The sequence below is a fragment of the Papilio machaon genome, chromosome 2 (assembly GCF_912999745.1).
Source record: "Papilio machaon chromosome 2, ilPapMach1.1, whole genome shotgun sequence".
Taxonomy (NCBI): Eukaryota; Metazoa; Arthropoda; class Insecta; order Lepidoptera; family Papilionidae; genus Papilio; species Papilio machaon.
The window spans coordinates 10000001-10021921 of record NC_059987.1 but is presented as its reverse complement, the minus strand read 5'-3'; the positions used below and the strand labels follow the sequence as shown (position 1 = coordinate 10021921).

Here is a 21921-nt window from a genome sequence, read left to right as displayed (position 1 = left end):
TAATTTTAGAAATAAAACGTGTTATATCTATAAAAGAAACATCAAAACAAATTTACCAATTTTTCTCAACTATCTATCTCAAATAAATTTTAGTGACGTATATGAAAAGACTGATGTAAATTCAGCTTACAAAACATTCTTTGATATTTATAATTTAATCTTTATGTTATGTTTCCCCATAGAAAAAATTAAAATTTCCCAAAAAAAGAAAATGAGCTGGTTAACGAAAGGAATTAAAATTTCCATTAGGAATAAGAGAAGGTTATATCGATATACACTTAAAAATAAATTATTTACTAAATCAAATAGGTACAAAACTTACAAAAAAACATTAAAAAAAGTTATTGTACAATCAAAGAAATTAAGCAGTATAAATTATATAGAATCAAGTGTTAATAAAATAAAAGCAACTTGGGACTTAATAAAGAATAAAAATAACCTTATTGACACCTCCGTACCAAGCATTCATTATAAAAATCAAATCTACAGAGATGCAACGGATGTAGCTGAAATTTTTAACAATACGTTTATTACGCAAAATCAAAAAAGCGTAAATCCAAATTCATTTCAAATTAATGACAAAGTATCTAACTATAAAAGTATGTTCTTGTCACCAGTAACCACTCATGATATAAGTAGAATTGTTCATACCTTAAAGCCTAAAAACAGTTATGGATACGATCATATTCCCATGTATCTAATTAAACAAAGTATATCTTTTATTTCTGAACCTATTACTTTTATAGTCAACTTGATGCTAGAAACAGGAACATTTCCCAGTTGTCTCAAAACTGCGCTCATCAAACCCATATACAAAAAGGGATCGAAACAAGATTTGAACAACTATAGACCTATAGCACTTTTACCAGGCTTCTCAAAAATATTTGAGAAGGTGATATGTAATCAGCTAATGAACTTTCTCGCAATAAATAACATTTTAAATACTAATCAATACGGATTTCAAAAGGGTAAAAATACATCAGGAGCTATATTTAAAATTATGAATGACATTTGGAAAAACATGAACGATAAAAACTCAAGCGTAGCATTATTCTTGGATATGTCTAAGGCATTTGATTGCGTAATTCATAAAATATTACTGATGAAACTAGAAAATCTGGGAATTCGCGGAATCGCCCTTAAACTGTTTCAGACTTATCTAGAGGATCGCTATCAAGCAACTATTTTAACAACTTACAATAGAACTACAAAAAGCATTGAAACTGTTCAATCTAAGCTTCAAAAAGTAAATCTCGGTGTACCACAAGGTAGCATATTAGGCCCTGCTCTCTTTTTGATCTATGTCAATGATCTGTTTAACGTCACCAAACATCTGTGTGTTATGTTCGCAGATGATGCTACTGTCTTTTTCTCAGGTAAAAATTTAAATAAAGTAGATTTTGAAAATGAAATTAATAAATCCTTAAAATTAATGATAACGTCTCTCAAGTCTATTAATCTTTCGGTAAATTTATCTAAAACTAAAATACTACATTTAAGAAATTATAAAACTTCTCCACTTAACTTAAACATAACATGTGATAATATTAAAGTAGAAGAAGTAGACCACGTAAATTTTCTTGGCATAAAAATTGACCCACATTTAAGTTGGAAACTACATGTAGACAAAATTAATAAGAAAATATCTAGCTACTGTTATGTACTCTCGTTACTATCGAGATCAACATCAGTATGTGTAACAAAGAATGCGTATTTTGGTTACGTGTATCCTTTGCTTTTATACGGCATAGTTTTTTGGGGCAATGCAACTAATATTCAAGAAACATTTGTACTTCAAAAGCAATGTATTCGCATAATATATAGTTTGAAAAACCGAGAAAGCCTAAGAAGTATATTTAAAGAAAAAAGAATTTTAACGCTGACTTGCATTTATATTTTGGAGTTATGTCTGTTCACAAAAAGTAATCATCATTATTTTCAACCTAAATCTGCTGAGAGCCGTAACATACGTCCTTTTCACCAACATGACCTTAAATTACCTAACATAAAAAGTCAAATATATTACAAAAGTGCATATGTCACTGCTATAAGAGTTTTTAACCATTTGCCAATTAAGATAAAATCTATGAACGGTAAAGTTTTTAAAATAAATCTAAAAAACTGGTTGTTAGATCAAGCCTTCTACTCGATGCATGATTTTTTTAACTATAAAAAAAAACTAAATAGTGGCAATAGATACGGACTTGACCGACCCGCAAGCAAATTCTTGTTAACATTGCAATTCACTTATCAAAAAAAAAAAAAAAAAAAAAAAGGCGTCTGTGTTTTACACTTATTAACTATATTATTATTATTATTATTGTTGATAGACGTTCCCAAGTTCTTGCTCTTGTTGTATTTGTTCTGTTTTTGTTTCTTTACCTCATTCTATTACACAAAAATATACCTCATCATTATCATCATATTGCACGCCCGAAGGGGTATCTAACTGTGTTGTAGCTGTTTATAAATGTTTGTAACTTTATAACAATGTAATACAGTTTGCAATAAATGAATTATTATTATTATTATTATTATAGACTACATAGATTTTGTTCTGTATCAAGAAAGCTTGTGTTAATATGGCTAGTTAGTCCCACAGTCGTTACTTATTTTTAGTGGATAGACACTAAGAATAGATTTACTACTAACTGTACAGTACTAAACCTGTGCTAAGAAATTAGTAATTTGTGTAAAAAAAGTTGTTGAAGAAATGACAATTCTTTGATTAATTAGAAATTTACGTTTACTTAATTACCGTGTTATGTTTGTGTAGCGCTCAGTGATGGCGGAGAGCGGGGGTTGTGTCAACAAGGCATTCGAGGCGGTCGACGATGGCTTCCACACCATAGACCTGCGCAGCAGCCGCCGGGATGATAAGCGACACACGGTAAGTACATGACAAATGACACAATGTATCTTTATATGAAATATCCCAACAAAAATTTTTGTTAACAGTCAACAATATCAAATGACAGTCCTTTCAGTGTTTTTCTAGTTACATGTAAACATTTAGCAAACGTACAAATTGAAGAAATATAAACTCTTTCATTGAGTTTGGTTTTATAAACATTTTAATACCATTTAAATTGTAAATGTAATTTTATTGAAACAATCCGTTCGTTGTCCACTACCAATTTCCCTTCAAAAGTCATAAATATGGCGCGCATTTAATTCGGAAGCCCCGAATCAAATTAAAGTCACGTCAAGTTGGACGCACGTGCGCATTGCTTGTCGTATACTGAAGAATTGCACATTAAACATTAGATATTTAATTAATTAGGTTAAAAGTTTAAACATAAACCTAACAAAAAAAAATTATTAATGTATTATTTTGCAGCATTGTGCAGTAAGTCTACATACACTACTTGAGGTTCTTTAAGGGAAGCGTGCACTTTAAAAGAATCCGTATTCTCTGAAATTTTAGATGAGCTTTATAGATATTTTTTTGTTATTAATTATTTTTTTTTCTTAAAAGTATGCGTTTCCTTCGACATCCTAAAATAACCATAAGTTTGCGTAAAATATTAATATCAATTTAAAATTACTGTGAGGATTGTGGATGTACTATATTCCCGTTTGTTTATATACAGTAGCGGGATGTGCGAAGCTTCAGTTTCCCGCCAGGGGTCGTGCGGCGTGCACCCTTTGGATTTATGCCGGTGCGGTCGTTGTACCGTAAACTTTTGTCGATATTATTTACGTTAGCAAATTTCTAATACGAAAGTTGTACGTTTGTTTGTTTAGGGTTAATAAGATTTATCTTCTGGCTGGACGACTGATGCTTGAAAATGGTATTTATAAGTATAATATATATTTTAACTTTTAAATCTGACTTCACAAGGATTCAAACTTTTTATGTAAATTTAGGTAAATTACGATTAAACGTTTTTATTCATAAATCCCTATTTATTTGTCGTATTAAATAAATTCCAATTCATATTGTTGTTTACTTTAAAAAAAAATAAGAAAGTAGTAAATAATTTTCTTCAATAATGTTTTATAATATTTTTTGAAGTAAAATTATTCACTGTATGCGTAATATTCACACAAGTTTCTAGTTTCTTGTAATTTACGAAACGATAAAATAATTGGCCTTTGAAAATATTGTATATCTGAAAATAGCAAGTTCAAAGGTCACCGTTTACACGACATTGTTTGTTGAACTCTATATTATTATTATAAATGTGGAGGTGTTAAAATTATTTGGTATTCGTATTTATATTAGGGCATAGTTCATCTGAACTTAATCTTAATCTTATTTTAATAAGGCGTCGTAACACTGACTTGAGATTTTTTTATATAGGGGAAGGGGCAAAGGAGAAACGGACCGCCTAAAATTATTCAATTTATGCCGAAATTTATACATTAAAATTAAATGTATTTCATCAAAATTAATAAAAAATAAATAAAATATCTTTTAAATTAAAAATTAAAAATTACGTTGTATCAAATGCTTTGATTCAAACGAGATAAATTTGTAATCAGAAAAGTATTTTGTTATTTTCTTAGCAACTAAAATTAATACAATTTAGATTGTTTGTTTCGCTGTAAAAATGCCAGTAAAAATTCAAAATCTACTAGTCTTCTAGTTATTTACAAAAGAAAAACAAAAAATGGGATCCATCTCCAAGCACTTCCTTTGGATTAAAATATTTTTTATCAAAATCGGACCACCAGGGGCGGAGTTACGCGGTAACACACATAAAAAAATACAGTCGAATTGATAAGGTTATCAATTGATAAGGCTTCTTTTTGAAGTCGGCTAAAAAATGAACATCTAGCATAATTAGTCGTTTTTAAAAAGCTCTCATAAATGATGAAATCAAATTGAAATAAAGAATTCAACAGCGTCACTCCCCCGGCTTAGGTCAAGGTTATTCTAACACCATTATAGTCAGTCAATAGTGTATTTATTCACGTATAATGTTATATGAATTAAAAGAACAGGATATCAGTTGTGAGTACTCCGGGTCGTTTTTATCCGGCCTTTTGTCCGGCTTTTGTCCGGTTTTTGTCCGGCTATTGTGGCAGTGACCATTCAACTACAAACGTGACACACTTAATGGCTGATAGGATTGTTTCATTATGTATTACTAGCTGTGGTCCGCGACTTCGTCCGCGCGGAATTAAAAAAAACATAAGTAGCCTGTGTTCTTCCAGACTATGATCTATATATATGGCAAATTTCATCCAGATCTGTTGAGTTATTATGGAAATATCTTCAAACAAAAATCCATCCATCCATTTATCCATTAAAACATTCGCATTTATAAAATATCGCTTTGTCTAATACAATATGTATTAGCATTTATAATGAAATTGTTAAGAAGATTACGGTTCTAGTTTCTTTATCTTGTAGAAGAAGAAATAGAGGTTGACGCCGTCATCTTTTAATTTGGTGGTAGAATACTAAAACGTATTGCTTAAAAGTCCAACAACCCGGGACTAGGTAGATGCGGGGAAGTAAAGAGATAGGACTCCCCCTCCTAAATATTAAGAAAGGTTATCCAAGACGAAAACTATTACCTTTTATGAGCAATTGTGGAGGTTAAAAAGTAAATAAGGAATCTGGAGGAGGAGGTAAAATAAAAGGTATGTTTCCAGACACACAGATTAGACAATTGAGATATGATTCAACCGTAGCATTCTTTAATTCTTCAATCAGGAACGCCCACCGTGTCCCGGTTAGTCTTTACACGGAGGTCCGAGATAAGACAGCCCGCTTATTGACTAGCATAGCGAGAAGCGGAAAACAACTATACATGTAATGATAAGTAGTTAATTATTTTTCAAATTTACTTTCAAATAAAGACATGTTTACCTTTCTGAAGGTATAGGACAAATTTTCGCGATGCGCCTACATAACGTCATAAACAAAAAAATGTATGAGATTTGTTGGTGCACTTTACGGCCGGTAGGGGCGCTGCACAATTTGACATTAGAAAAACGTTTTCACTAATATTATTGCTAGGCCCAATATGCTACATATCTATTAGGATATTTTGGTAGAAAAGTTATTGCATACTTTATGTTTGATAAATTGTATAATCTCTTTCTAGTATAATGTAGACGAGGCCTTATACTGAATGTCGCATTATGGCATTAAATCTTGATCTAAGTTCAATACCGCACAATTAGTTGTTCCGGTAACGATATGAGACGCACACTTACCGTACATAAATACGACGGAATTTATTTACTTAATGTTATTAAATAATTTTACATATATATATATTTAGGTTATCAAATTTCTACTGATATCTTATATATAAAATTTCCATGTCACAATGTTAGTTACCGTACTCCTCCGAAACAGCTTTACCGATTTTTACCAAATTTTATATGCGTATTTAGTAGATCTGAGAATCGGCTACTATCTATTTTTCATACCCCTATTAAGTTTTTTTTTTAACTGCGCGCGGACGGAGTCGCGGGTGACAGCTAGTACCTCTATATTTACGAGTATATACATACAGGAATAATTAAATATAGCTTATGTTCAACGAAATTAAATTTGTATGAAAAATTCTGCACTTTTGCATCAACAATTACTTGAAACTCAAATAAGATATTTGTTAACCATCACGTTTACTTAGTTAAATATAACCAGCTGTGCTTACAAAGAATCGAGGTCGTTGTTATGTTATAAAAGACATTATTCCAATCGTCTAGAGACAGTTGTAATGTATTCGTTTGCGATTGTTCATTAGGTGAAAGTCCATTATCTTTTCTGCATACCACTGACCACTTTTGTTCCACAAATTGATGGTGCGTATGTGTTATTTTGTTGAACGTCTATATTTCTGTCATAAAAGTGTTATAAGTGCGTTGATGTCCTTTATATAGAAAAAAAAAAGATAGTTGTTAATAAAATAATGGGTTGTATCCATCTCCATACTATCGTATCTATTTCTAATATAAATGTAAAATAGAAATTATTGTGATTCTAAGTTCCAATTTACGCATGACTTGTGAGTTTTGATCAATGTTCTTTTTTCAATAAGCAATTCTGATTAATTTTATATTCAAAATGCAACAAGGAATATTAAATTAAGGATTCGAATCCTCTTTCGTATTGTAGATAAAGCTTATTGACTAAAGCCCATCTATACATTTGTTAGTGCATATGTGTTTGTTGTGTATTTGAAGTCAAGCTGTTCATGGCTAGAGACATTTTAGGTCCAATAAAATCTATTAGGTTACTCCACCGGTCTGCCTCGCTCGAGATTTCATTACATACTCGTTCGTGATCTACTCAATTTTTACAATTCATATAATTCATATTGCAACTTGCAATGTTATGATGGATATTTAAATTTTGTGTGTTTTAAATTCTTATCGAAGTCAGCCTACGAAATACGTTAAATAGAAAATTGTTCCGTTTTAATGTACATTACATAAAGAAATCTCTTGAAATAGTCAGGTAATAAATTGTATTTGGATTGGTTTCTAAAGTAGAATTCCTTGATTCACAAAAATCTTTCATCAAAAATTACAGCATAGCAAAGGAACAAGACGTTGGAATGCAACCATTGAAAGATATTCGAACAATTCGTGCCTGTATCGATTGCTATTGAGACCTAAATATCAGCTAGACCGAGCTACATAGAGCTGCGATTTGTTGATAGGGTAACTGCCAATAGATCACAAATTTCTGATTGCTCTACATTGAAATAAGTAATTTTAATGATTAAAATTTTTCAAAGATAAGATGTTTCCAACACAATATTAGGTACTGATGTTTTCCTGGATCATTGGAAAAAAATTTAACATAGAAATAATTTATGCGTAAGACTTTCGAGTAGGACTTACTCTACCAATAATCAATCAGTTTTCTTTCTTGGTGTTTCTGACAGATCTAAACAATTTCTTTTTGTAGTCTGAAGGCGAAGTGGACTCCGAGAGCCGTGGCGGGGCGGGCGGCGAGCTGCGGTGCGGCTGGGGCGCGGTGCGACCCGCCTGGCTGCAGCGGTTCCGTACCGCCAAGTGGGCGCTCTTCTGGCTCTGCTGGGCCGGCGCTATACAGGGTGAGTACCAATATAAACACTCTCTTCAACTTCTAATGTCATCTTCGTTTGAGACTACTTGAAATATTTTTTTATAGAAATTGAAAATAATTAATCTATCACTCTATCCAAAATATTGAAAAACACTTTATAGCTTTATTCAACTTTTAATTTTAATAAATTGAATAGAGTCTACAGTCAGAGTTTATGTGTGATAAATGATATTAGTTCTGTGTGCAATACACACATACGCCTATATGATTCTAAATGTTAGTCACGTTGTTTGTGCGACTATTAGCTACGCGAAGGCTTACTGCGACCTTGAGGTACACGCCTTGCGATAAAACTGCCGCTTATCATTATACGTAACTTTAAACATAGATTTGTTGAATAAAGAAAAGAAATTCTATCGTTATGTAATGTACTAAGGTTAAAAAATATTATATTTGTAAAACCAGGAGACGTTAAAAACTTATATTTCTATCTGTCGCTTTCCTATTTTGTTATTAATCAATCTTATTTTACAATGACAATATTGATAAGCCCCTCCGGGTCCGGATAAGCTGATAACAAACGACCAGATCTCACAAATAAATGGAGGCTGCGATTTTTTCCCAACAATATAGTCTCCTGAAATATGAGTAGGATTTCACCCGATAGTTGGACACAATTTATATTGACTTCATAATTAATGTTATGGATTCTTAGATGAAATATTTTCAATTTTTTCCTTATTTTTCACAGTTTGCACTGAAACATATTGTTATCTCATTTATTTAAGAGAGAATGAAAGAGACAATTATATTTCAATTATGAATATTTCGGCACGAAAACTACGGTATAGGTAATCATTACACTAACCTAACCCGAGATGTGAGTGATGTGAGTAATAGAGAGTGCGTGAGATGCACTAAACGATTTTCTTATTTCTAAAGATACCTTCAGCCTCCAAAAATTAACTCCACTGCAAGATATCACTGAATTTTTTGATTTTAATTAGTGTAGCACATTTACATCCGTATCACAAAAATATATCCGGATATCCGTTAAAAGTCGTTAACTTAGATCGTCCGTAGCAGCTGCAAGTGCGCGGTATCGCCCAGTGGCGCCCAGTACCGCTTTCTCCTGGGAAATTATGATACGTTTCGAACACCGGGCCGGTTAATCCGACTAATTGAACCTGCTTATTGGGAGATATTACCCCTTTTGATAAAAATCGCATCGTTTTGATATCATTTAATACAATTAAGTTTTAATCCCAAATTAACATTGGATAGTTAATTCCACTGGATTTTTTCAGTCTTGTAAAATATAAACAATTTAATTCTTTACGCGACGTAGCATGAATCAATCTATATATATAAAAGAAAGTCGTGTTAGTTACACTATTTATAACTCAAGAACGGCTGAATCGATTTGACTGAAAATTGGTGGGCAGGTAGCTTAGAACCAGGAAACGGACATAGGATAATTTTTACGCCGTTTTCTTTTTTTTCCCGCGCGGACGGAGTCGCGGGTAAAAGCTAGAGTATTAAATAAAACACAATTAGAATTTATTACAGCAGTTTATTTTTAAAGAAACAAGCAGAGGTTATGAAAACAAAGCATTTAGAAGAGAAAGCAATATTTTAGTTGGGTAGGAGCGGGGCGTCACCTCGCGCTCGCTCCAAACTAACCTAACCTATTAGCTGTCTCAGCACTGAAATAGATCTGCAAATAATGGGAGAGACAATTTCGTTTCTCAGCTTTTTATTTCAACTCGTAAATATTATTAGAATTATGAAAAATGTTGTACGAACGAGTTTCATATATTAAATGCCAAATGGATTAAAAAAATATTCAAATTACCGTTGTTTTTTTAACCCTAATTGTCTAGAATTTGTCAACGAAGTAAATAGGAATCTAGAATAAATTTTACTTTATAAACTGAACTGGTAAAAACCATAGACTCATTGTTATTCAACGATAAGCTATCCATGGAATATAATGTTACACAAAAGAAATATTTTCCTCGGGTATATAAGAGGCTTAGAACGATAACGCAAATGAACGTAATTTATCTTATATAAACATTAAATAAAGATTAAATAGTAAAGTTAGATAAATTAAAGGACATTTGCAAGAACACGCGGCAATCTTCATGTGTGCTTAGCTAATTTCCTTGCGTTATATTAAATTAGCTAACGACTTTGCAAGTGACTGTAAAGAGTCTGATTGCGAATTTCAAATACGCTCTAATCTTAGCAAAACAAATCGAGTAGGTGCACACATATTTATATTTACTTTGTAGGATACATGTAGACGAAGACTTTGGAGGTATTATGAAATAATACGAAGGAATGGTAGAGATACTTATGTGCTTTACAAATATTAGTTTTACTTTCCTTACAAGCAGATAGACTTAGCCTTAGGTAATACTTAAGCAACATCTATTATATCTTATTCTATGGTTACAAGTTATTCGCGTCATAAATCTGTCGCAAGTTTCCAACCGGAGTTATATGAAGGCGTGCGAACAGGTGTGAGAGACTGCTGCATTGTTCCCGCAGCCAGCCACCAGCGCCAGCGCTGAGCGAATTACTAATGAGAACCGCTGGCTTTCTGGCCCAACCCCGCCGGGACAATTAATGATATCTCCAACAATCTGGCTTCGTGGCCCAATGTATAGTATTAGCAAACTTCAACATATAGCTGTTATTTTTTCGATATACATACGAAAAAAAATTGACCATTGATACGAGCGATAAATTCGCCATTTCCCTTTGTACATTATTATTTTAGTTGCTTTCACAATTTAGAAATAACTAACGATATGAATTATTTATTACGTTAAAGAATTCTTGCTACGATCAATGTACCAGGACAATATAAACCAAGACAATAATAAAACACCACGTAACGGCAAGTCGTAAATAAGTTCGCGGCTCAACACATAGCAAAGTGATTTAACACAATAAAAGACGACAAATCATCCTGCACGTAGCAATAATGGCGAAAATTTAATTCCCTTTACACCCGCCCAATAACTCCCGCCCAACAAATCATGGGTTTATAAAATTAAAGCGCGACTGTGGTGTGCCAGTATTACCATTGTAAAGGTACATATACACTATAACATTGCAAATATTTGAACCCTGAATATTTTTATACGAAATGAAGTAATAGAATAATAATTTATTATTTGTTGCAACTATAATAAGAATGAAATAGCTTTTCTTGTGTTTTTTTTATAGCAGAAGGGGGCAAACGAGTAGCGGAGCGCTTTATATTAATTGATTCGACGACTATGGACATCAGAGGAACCGTAGATGCGTTGCCCGTCTTTAAGGGATTTGAATGTTTGTTTTGCGTTTAAGTAAAATTTTATTTACCGACGTTGAAGAGCGACAGAAATCTATGCGTTACGACGAGACTACCTATTTTTTAGCCGACTTCAAAAAGAAGGAGGTTATCAATTCGACTGAATTTTTTTTTTTTTTTTTTTATGTGTGTTACCGCGAATCTCCGTCCCTGGTGGTCCGATTTTGATAAAAATTATTTTAATCGAAAGGAAGTGCTTGCAGGTGGGTCCCATTTTTTTGTTTTTTTTTTAAATAACTAGAAGACTAGTAGATTTTGAATATAGCTTCAAAATTTGTTGCGAAAATTAGGGACATTTTTGCTTTCAGCGCTTATTAATACTAAATTCGAAATGGACAGTGTGTAAGTACCCTAAGTAATGTTTATAGCTGGGGTGTAGAGGCTTATATTCATTACCGCCTCATGGCGCTGGCGGCGTAGCATGGAACAAACGTCTCCGTTTATCCTAAGGAAAGTCTTTACACCTTATTCAATTCGTAGAGTACCGTTTTTTTAGTAACATCTTGTAAAACAATATCTTTTTTAACTTCCTAAAGATTTCTAATGAAAATAATTTAAACTCTGTTTGTCTATTTATTCCGTATTAACCAAAATAGCGTCACAAAACATGAATCGGTAACTGTTACAAGTTTAATTGTGTGTCACGGACAGCTCAGACAAGTCAATTAATATCAAAACAGGCGGTTTAATACGACACCGGATGTACAGCGGTGATCAAACATGGCGTCCGTTTCCGGTGTAGAGGGCGGGTGCCGATAGATGTCGCTATAACATGAACTCTGTAGCTGAAACCTTGATACATCTTAGTAATTACTTTTCAGTTTTGGGTAATTAATCGTGGGTTTCTGAGGCGATATGTTTTATACTGAGATTTTGGTCTCTGAAATCAACGAATAGTCGTAAGATTTAATACTTTATAGCTTGTTTCTTAAAAAAAAAATTAAATAATTTATAGAGATTTTTTTTATACTTTACTTCTTTAAACATATCAATTTATTTTTAAAAAATATTTTAACTAAGCATCACTTTGTATAAACAAACTCAATTTTAAAAAGTAAGCGAGTATTGTAATAAAAAAGTTTGCTTAAAGTTAAATGGACCTCTGGAAATGATAAACGCTTATCTCTTAAATACAAAGGCTATAAAAGTGTCCAAACTTAAATAGCTTTGGATAAAGACACCTGTTGTGCGACAGTGGCGACCCCAACCAAGTCTTGTACTTATTTAATTAAAAAATAGTATAACATGCCTTGAGATATAAACATTATGCAGTAAATACATAATTACTTTTTACGATTTAAATATATATTCTGCCAAATCCACTTCCCCTTCCAATCCTTTCCTGATAAGAAAAGGGTGGGAAGGGAAAGTTGACAATTCTTATAAGTAACTCTAATAATTCGTTGTATTTCGTTATGTAAAATAAAGCTTTAAACTAATATCTATGTGTTCATTCTTGAGTTCAAAATTGGAGGTTATTTGGCAAAATTGTGCAGGAAAATGCTGATGGTTATAACAAATAGTTATGCAGGAACGAGGGAAGTGATTAAATATTGTGAAATTTTCCGCTTAAAGCAAATACCTTGTGCGCTATTTGTACCATATATGCAATAAAATGCCGCTTACAATGTGCCCGTACAATTATAATCATAAATATATAATCACGAATGTCAAGGGAAAGGAAAAAGTCTTCGATTTAACAATGAGTTTTGATTGTTTAAACTTTCGTGAGACATCATAATTAATTAATTAAGAAACGGCTTAACTCACGTTTGATCGTCCGGTGACGGCACCGACTAGTTTCGAACCCATCGGGGGTCCATCTTCAGGGCGAGTGTTTAATCCGAAGACTTCGCGGTCGCGTCGCGTCTCGTCATGGCCCGCAGTGCGAGACGCGACGCGACCGCGAAGTCTTCGGATTAAACACTCGCCCTGAAGATGGACCCCCGATGGGTTCGAAACTAGTCGGTGCCGTCACCGGACGATCAAACGTGAGTTAAGCCGTTTCTTAATTAATTAATGAGTTGTGAAGTAAGATGTCATTGTATTTTACTATGTTTTTTTGCTATAAGTATAACGCCATTTCAGACACGACGTCCGTTTATTCTTTCACTTTAGTTTTCACTAACTGTCAACCGCGACTCCACCCGCGCCAAATAAAAAAAAAAAACGTAATGAGTAGCTTATGTGTTCCTCCAGACTATGTTCTACATCTGTGCCAAATTTCATCAAGATCCGTTGAGCCATTCCCGAGATACCTTCAAACAAACATCCATACATTTAAAAATCTATCTATATATAACACACATAAAAAAAAAATCAGTCGAATTGATAACCTCCTTCTTTTTGAAGTAGGCTAAAAAAAAGAAAGTCGTGTTAGTTACACTATTTATAACTCAAGATCGGTGGAACTGATTTAGCTGAAAATTTATGGGGAGGTAGCTTAGAACTAGGAGACGGACATAGGAACTTTTTTATATTGTGTGCATTTTTTTATTCCGCGCGGACGGAGTCGCGGGTAAAGCTAGTTTATAATATTACGAGTAGTAAGATAATTTTAATTACAAGTTAACCCGCAAATTTAAACATGTATGTGTATATTATTTAAGGTAGTTCTTATTAAATCCTTCGTTAGGAACATCATAAATATTGACATATGAAACAGTTCAAATTGCTTGATTAACAAGGTAAGGCTTATCCACACGACTGAGCAGCAGTAACGCGGTGCGCCCGTATGGCGATGTCTCAAGCAACTGATTGGCACTCCTGGTAATTGCAGCGAAGCCTTCGAACGCGTATCGCTCGCAATTAACTTGACACGAGTTTATGTCTTAATTGAACTTCATGTGCTTAAGTTATTTTAACTTGTTAAGTTGTAAGTGAAATTATTTCAGAGTTTAAACGATATAAATTGTATATTTATTGTATGTTTTCACTACTGTTGAATTAAATAAGGTGATTTTTAGTATTTACTTATCATACTAATATTATAAACTAGCTTTTACCCGCGACTCCGTCCGCGCGGAATAACAAAAATAGAAAACGGGGTAAAAATTATCCTATGTCGGTTTCCTGGCTCTAAACTACCTGCCCACCAATTTTCAGTCAAATCGATTCAGCCGTTCTTGAGTTATAAATGGTGTAATTAACACAACTTTCTTTTATATATATAGATGCGAATGTTTAGATGGATGGTTGGATGTTTGTTAGAAAGTATCTCTAGAACGGTTCAACCTATCTCGATGAAATTTGGCACAGATGTAGAACATTATCTGGATGAATACATAGGTTAGTTACTAAGTTTTATTTTAATACAGCGCAGACGGAGTCGAGGGCGACAACTAGCTAGTATTTAAATAAACTCTTGAGTATAAAAGTATCACCCAAATTATGCAGTCCCAAAAGCTAGTGGTAATTTATGTTACTTTAATCAAGGGACAGAAAAGTTTTTAATTAATTCCTTCATGAATATCACAACACACCTTAGATAAGTTCCTTATACAAAGTTTTGATTAACAAATAAATTTTTAAAAGGACGTGTTGACTTAACTTACAAGTACTGTGTCACTTGTTTTCTTAAATGAGTTAATTTAACTTTTTTAATGCAAAAAACAAGAGCAAAGCCATTTGACTTTGTGCCCAAAAGATAAATACGTTTGTGTAATTTCCATCTTACACAAACGTATTTATCGTTGTGTAAGACGTTGTTATAACATTTGTTATAACTTTCGGTTAATAATAAGTTGGATATAGAGAAATATGTCAGACATATTAATGATATGAACACATCTGCGATTGTCCGGGTACTTCCTCACTGGACTGCACGATCCGGATAATTCCGGACATTAGTATGGATTGAAACAAGCTTTATTGCGACTAGGAAACTTTACCGGACCGTTATCCTTTTATTACTCTTGTATTTATCTGTGTCATAGTTGGATTACATATTGTTTTAAATTGGAGAGATATTCCAGATAACCTCTAGTAATCACAATCATTTAGTATTTATAAATATCTAAAAGTATGAGTCATATAAAGTTTATATTTTCACTCTAATACGAAAGTACAAAAATCCGCTTTAGTATCTCGTAAGCTTGAGTACTAATATACAGGGAAACATGAAAAACAAAACACTCGGTCATAATACGAGCTCGGGAAGTGGAATGTTGCGGCTTAGCTCCGATTCCCGTCATATCCTGCTCTCAAAACTCAATAGCGAAATGCGCTTTCGTACTGGCCGCGGTAATGCCGTGTAATCCTTCCCAACTGGCCAGTATACGGGGACCACTCGGATGTATAGGATAATTGTATTTTAAGTTCATTTTGCTATCAATGTATAATCTATTACGAAGATAATCAGACTAATTAATGTAATATCAGGAATTTTCTATCATTACCAACTTAAAACTATTGTGGTAAACTTATAAAGCATCATTATCATCTCCCTATCCTTGTCTTACTTACGTAGAGACAGCGCACTGGGTTTCCTTCCTCTCAGTAGTCACTATCTTCTTAATCATGTTATTTTTTACGCAATCCATTTATTCCAAGGCGTACCTATATCGGTGTACATCTCAACACTCATAGTTACACTCAAAAAAGCACTGATATCAAATTTTGTAATACGTAGCATATTTTTTTAAATAGCTCATAAGCTCAAAGTCGTGTAATGGGTTCCTTTTGAAAAAGGCGGGTATTTAAATAATAAAGTATGGGGTATTTTTTTTGGTGTTAATTTCTTACTAATTTATTTTAACTATATCAAATGATGTTTGTTTTATATCCTTTTGCAAATTGTATCAGTCCCCTTGCACTGTATATTTTATTTGGAACGTGACGTGGCATAACTCTCGCGCATTTTCCAACAAAATGGCGGCTTATGACGCGCGCAAACCTTTTAGGCGCGAAATTATATTCGCTCACGAATAATGGATTTATTGTTTGAGAAATATGTTTGAACAAATACGCCTCATTTAAACTGTTTTTATATTTGCATTTATGCATAAATACTTATGTTTTCCTTTGAACATTATAGCAATTTTTTCTCTTAATTTGTTTTTAAATAATTACTAGTTGCCAGTCTTTTTTATACAAAATTAATAAAACGTGTTTTCATAAAAGTCTTCAGAGTTAATACTCATATTAAAGTTAGGGTGCTACACAATGCTCTTTTCAAAAGAATCTGCAAAATACGTCCGAGATATTTCAACTAAACAATGTCATTAGCTCGTATTATCTGCTGAGATGATTAATTGGCGGCACTTAGCAATTTGTGTCAAATCACCGCTGACGCTTTGTTCAGCCTTGCGAATTATGGATACAATGGACCCTTAATATTCCATACAAACAAATAATAATACCGTCTAAATTAATATACAAAATTGCCAATCATGGAAAAGAAGAGAGAGTTTTCCACAAGCAAAATAAAAAGTAGCTTTTTCCATACTTTTAAAATCTTAAGCGTAACTTCGCTTAGATATTGTTTAATTGCGTAATTGTTTATATCTATATATATAAAAGAAAGTTGTGTTAGTTACACCATTTATAACTCAAGAACGGCTGAATCGATTTGATTGAAAATTGGTGGGCAGGTAGCTTAGAACCAGGAAAAGGACATAGGATAATTTTTACCCCGTTTTCTATTTTTTTTATTCCGCGCGGACGGAGTCGCGGGTAAAAGCTAGTATTAGTTATTTTCTATATGTAAGTCTGTTTATTGTAAACTTGAACAAAAGAAAATGAATAATGGTGACTTCTGACAAATAGAATAGTCAAATATACAGACAGACAATCACACTTTCTACTAGTATTTGTATTCATAATATTTGGAGACTTCAATTACTATATAACCTTGGATGAAACTAATGTTTTTATAATGCTTGTAAAAATAATTTGTTTATTATAAAGATTGATCACCGGTTTCTGTGCGAATGAAATAAAGTACTTATACGAAAGTCGCGTGCTTCTGATTTTCAACATAACCTCAAATTCTTGACCTCAAGTAGTAGGAAAATTATGAATCCTAACCAACTTTTCTACCATTGATTTTCACTCATAAAGTAGTTAAGGTTACTTAGTACGATGTCAATTAATAATTTTTATTGAAGTATTTTTTAAGCTGGAGTAAACTGGATAGACGTAAAGCACGTGGTAGGACGAAATTGCGATGACGAGATGACGTCGAGCGCGATCTCAAAAATATCGGCTTTAAGAGCTGGACGTAAAAAGCACAAAGTAGACCAGTGTGGCCACTGACCATTTAATTGACCAGGCCCAGGTCCACCCGCGGCTGTAGCGCTTCAGATGATGATGATTTTTAAGCTACATTTTGTAGTTCGATGAAATAATTTTATTTTTAAATCAATCATGATTTTAAAAATGCCTCTCCAAAGTAGAAAAGTACTGAAACGTGCACACAATCATTATTTTACAAAAGTTATATATATTAACCACTTAAGCGATGACTGGTAATTGCGTTAGTGAATAACACTGACCTCGGTTAACCGTCCGATAGTAATCTAATGTGAAAAAATTATTTTTGATTATTTGATTGTTTTGTTGAGGAAATTATAGGCGTGTTGCATTATTTTTTATTTTAATGATTGTGCGCAACATTTTTATATTTATTCTTCTTTTGATTAATAATTTTACTAATATTGTAAATGCGAGTGTTTGGATGGATGAATGGATAGATGGATGGATGTTTGATTGAAGGTATCTCAAGAATGGCTCACGGATCACAATGAAATTTGGCATATAGAACACATAGGCTTACTTCTTATGTTTTTTTAATTCCGCGCGGACGGAGTTGCGGCCGACAGCTCTAATTATATAATCATAGTTACTAAGTTACTATGAGTTATCACTGACGAAAACATAGTGTTGTTTTTTTTCTAACATTATGACAGAGATGTTAATATTTTCTTTGCACCGATGTTACTTATGGTTATGAATAAGTTTTGTTGAACTTGTGAGATTAGTTCTAGATGGTAAATGAGTTTTCTTTCTATGTTAACTTGGGAGATATTAATGTTAGTTTCCAGGGTAGAGTTGGACCGTTGTATTGTTTACCAGTCTAGCCCTTTTATTGCTTCTACTGACTGGCCTTAGTGTAAGTTTTTCTCGAACTTTTACCATTGAGTTTTCATGTGCGATATCCACTTATATATTTATCTATATAAATTTAGTTTATGGTATTTTAAATGAGGTGTTTTACAGATATAAATATTGATATATGCTTCTTAGAATTGCTCCTAAAACTCAGCGCAGATTTTGACCAAAATAATACGCTACGTAGACTATAATAGCAATATGTATCTGTTTATAATTAGCTCAGACAATTTAAAATGTTCATTGAATGGAAAAATGATCTATTTCGAGTAAAACGATCTGTCTATCCGTCTGTTCAGTCAGTCAACGTGAAAATTTAATGGCAAAGAGTTATTTCTGTTCGCATTCCCTCACCTGGTCAGCCTCCGAGCTGGTCTGTGTATTGATATGTCAGATTACTGCAGGATGTTTTACTGACGTGCGATATTTTAAGAAATATTGCAAAAATAGTTTTATCAAGCGATAGAGAATGTTTTGGGAAGTAAGAGGCAAATGAAGAAGAGGTTCGCATATTGTTACCCATAGGCAGTAGTAACTTTTAATTATTTTTTTGGATACTTTGTCATTATTTATATTTAACAAAAGAGAGGTTTAAAAACAAAAGGAAAGTTGTAACAAAACAGTAATTTTTCAGTGTAACTATTTTAAAAAAGGAAGTAATAATTTTTACTAAGAAGATTGCATTGTCCCCAGGTATGGTAGTGAACGGTTTCGTGAATGTGGTGATCACTACGATAGAAAAGCGGTTCGGTCTCCGCTCCATGCAGACCGGTGTCATCGCTGGAGGGTAAGTCACCGACAGTCATATTACTAATTTATCGATCGTCGAAGGACTCTAAGTCTACACCAACTTTATTGACTTTGATTTAAGTAGGCATTATTTCAAGGTTTAGTCAACGAGTATTTGCCCAAGTGTATCCTCCTTGTCACCAGATACGACATGGCTTCGTTCGCATGCTTGGCACCGGTGACGTACCTGGGCGGGCGCTCGGGCAGCAGCAAGCCGCGCTGGCTGGGCTGGGGTGTACTGTTGATGGGCGCCGGCTCGCTGCTCTTCGCCCTACCCCATTTCCTGGTGCCCCCCTATAGGGTGGCAGGAGACGAACCTGAGGACCTCTGCACATTGAACAAGACTGTTGTTAGTTGACATTGTACTTTTAATGTTCCCCCCCACCCTAGACAATATCCTTACTATTGTAGAGACGAACTAATAATTTTTGGATTTTAAATAAACCTATAATATTACTGAGTGCACAAACACAGATCAGAGCTTTCGTTTGTTTATTATATATTAAATTACTCAATAAGGATTTTAATTAATCCTTTGGAATAAAAAATGGAAAATGATCAGTGAACGTTTGAAGCAGGATTCCTCTTTCAAGGCAGAAATTGTGTTGCATAAGAGCTGTTTCGCGCGCATTCCGTAGATTCTAGCTGTCATACGGCTTGTAAAAATCGTTCATGCCATCGCAATAGCTGCTTTAATAAGTTTAAAGGGCTCCGGGCCGGTATTGTAAGAAACCGGTTAAAATACGTCGCTGAGTACGCGGGAGGTCCTTGTCTTTTGTGCAGAATTTTAATTTGTCGTTTAATTGTATATGCACAGGAATGTTATCAAGGTCATAAGCATCGTAGTCGTTACTTCTTTGTATAGTTTTTTGCACATTTTACTATTTGGACAAGGATTGGATTTTTCTAATAATTTTCGATATCCTCCATCATGTTTAAGAACGAGATCAGTTTGTTAGAGGATGTTTAATAGCTAAATAATATTTCTACATGTAGTAGAAAGCATACTGCCTGTTTGTTTTTCTTTTTTATTAATGTAATTTTCTCTGTAGTCAGTGAGCCGGTGCGAGTCGTCGTGGGGCAGCGAGGGTGGCGCTTGGGCCGTTGCGGTATTCGTGGCTGCACAGCTGCTGCACGGTGCCGGCGCCACGCCGCTCTTTACACTCGGCGTCACATACATCGACGAGAACGTCTCAAAGAAGATGTCCTCAGTGTACCTTGGTAAGTTGATCAATACAGATTGCTACTATAGAGTAAATAATTTCTAGAAGCAAGTAAAAGTTTATAGCATACTTTTTATGAATTTAGAAAAAAAATTTACTAGCCCAATTATCAACAAAATCATACACAAATTCATGTATAAAGGTTAACGCGCACTCGTCAACTCCTCCCGGTCCATTTTCCTCGCTACTTTATACCTGAAATTATTTTGAAATTTACCTCTTTCCTCCTTAATTTTTCCTCTATCCCGTTCAATCGGCGACAGTGTCAGTTAACCTTAAATCTCGTACATACGTCATCTAATTTAAAACAGACTAATTTAAAAGCTACTGTACTCACCGTTCCCCTGTATATCAGCTCGTCTAGTCACGCTAAAGTAGCTTTTATCATAACTCATTAAATGTCAAATTAAAAGTCGCATAAGTACTACAGTCTTATGGTGTTTAGTAATGGCTGGTACAAGGGAAAGCTTTCTGCAGCTGAGGCAGCAAAGTGCCCGCAGTGTACCTTTTATATTAACGTCTCCGAGAAAAACTTGTCACACACTCCTGTTTACATAACATTTTATGGCCAAATAACAATAACCAGAGATTAATTTTTAGACCTCTTATTTTTTGTTACTTAATCTTTTTTTTTTATCGTTTTAAAATTTTTGAGGGTGCTATGAAGACGTCATAAGACATACTAAATAACAACTCTATTTCATTGTATCGAAAGAACGGTCTACAATTTTGTCGCTTTGTAGATTAAACATGAAAAACACTAGCCTTTTTATATTACTTCCGTAATAGGGGTGCGACAAACAGGGTATAAGTGTCAAACATGCTTTAGGGGTGTAGTGCACTCTTCAGACCCCTGACATTGTCCCGAGTTCGACATCGACACGGAATCGTCGGTAGAGACTGCAGTGTACTATTTCTTAGAACCCTTCACCCGCGCGATGTTTTCTCAGCTAAAAGCTACTGGTGATCACTAAACCTTGACGCACAGTTCTAGCGATAGCTATGTTTAAGAACTCTATAAAACAATGCAGTTAAGTTTTATATTTATAGGGATTGGGAGATTATAGGGAGCGGTATTTACAAAACAACGATGAAATATTAGGAAAATCAACGCATCTGCAATTGCAGATGTCTATGGGCAGCGGTCGCTTCGTTTTTTAGGCGGATTCAGGTGACCTCTTGCTCTTTTGCCACCTTAAGATATTAAAAAAAACACACATCTCTCTGATTTTATATTTTTTAAATACATAGCTAACTATGTGAAGGCCTTAAATGTAAATAGTTTTTAGCTTACTTTTATAGTATGTATGTTTAAATTTAATCGCTGGCAGTGTACTACAGCCCTAGCCCGCATCTCGATACCTCAAGAGGCACACATTGCGCCCTGAATGAGCCTCTTGCCCTCCCGCCCTCTCGCCCTCAATGGCCGG

At 33.8% G+C, this 21921-nt stretch overlaps 1 protein-coding gene across 1 annotated transcript in view; it reads left to right on the top strand.

Moving 5' to 3' along the window:
- LOC106710467 (solute carrier organic anion transporter family member 4A1) overlaps positions 1-21921 on the top strand; it is a 36646-nt gene that overhangs the window by 8181 nt on the left and 6544 nt on the right. The window contains exons 2-6 of the mRNA XM_045683106.1: positions 2777-2890; positions 7883-8030; positions 19173-19266; positions 19413-19617; positions 20321-20489. Coding sequence (XP_045539062.1) covers positions 2786-2890; positions 7883-8030; positions 19173-19266; positions 19413-19617; positions 20321-20489 — 721 coding nt within the window. The 5' untranslated portion in view covers positions 2777-2785. The remainder of the gene's footprint in view (positions 1-2776; positions 2891-7882; positions 8031-19172; positions 19267-19412; positions 19618-20320; positions 20490-21921) is intronic.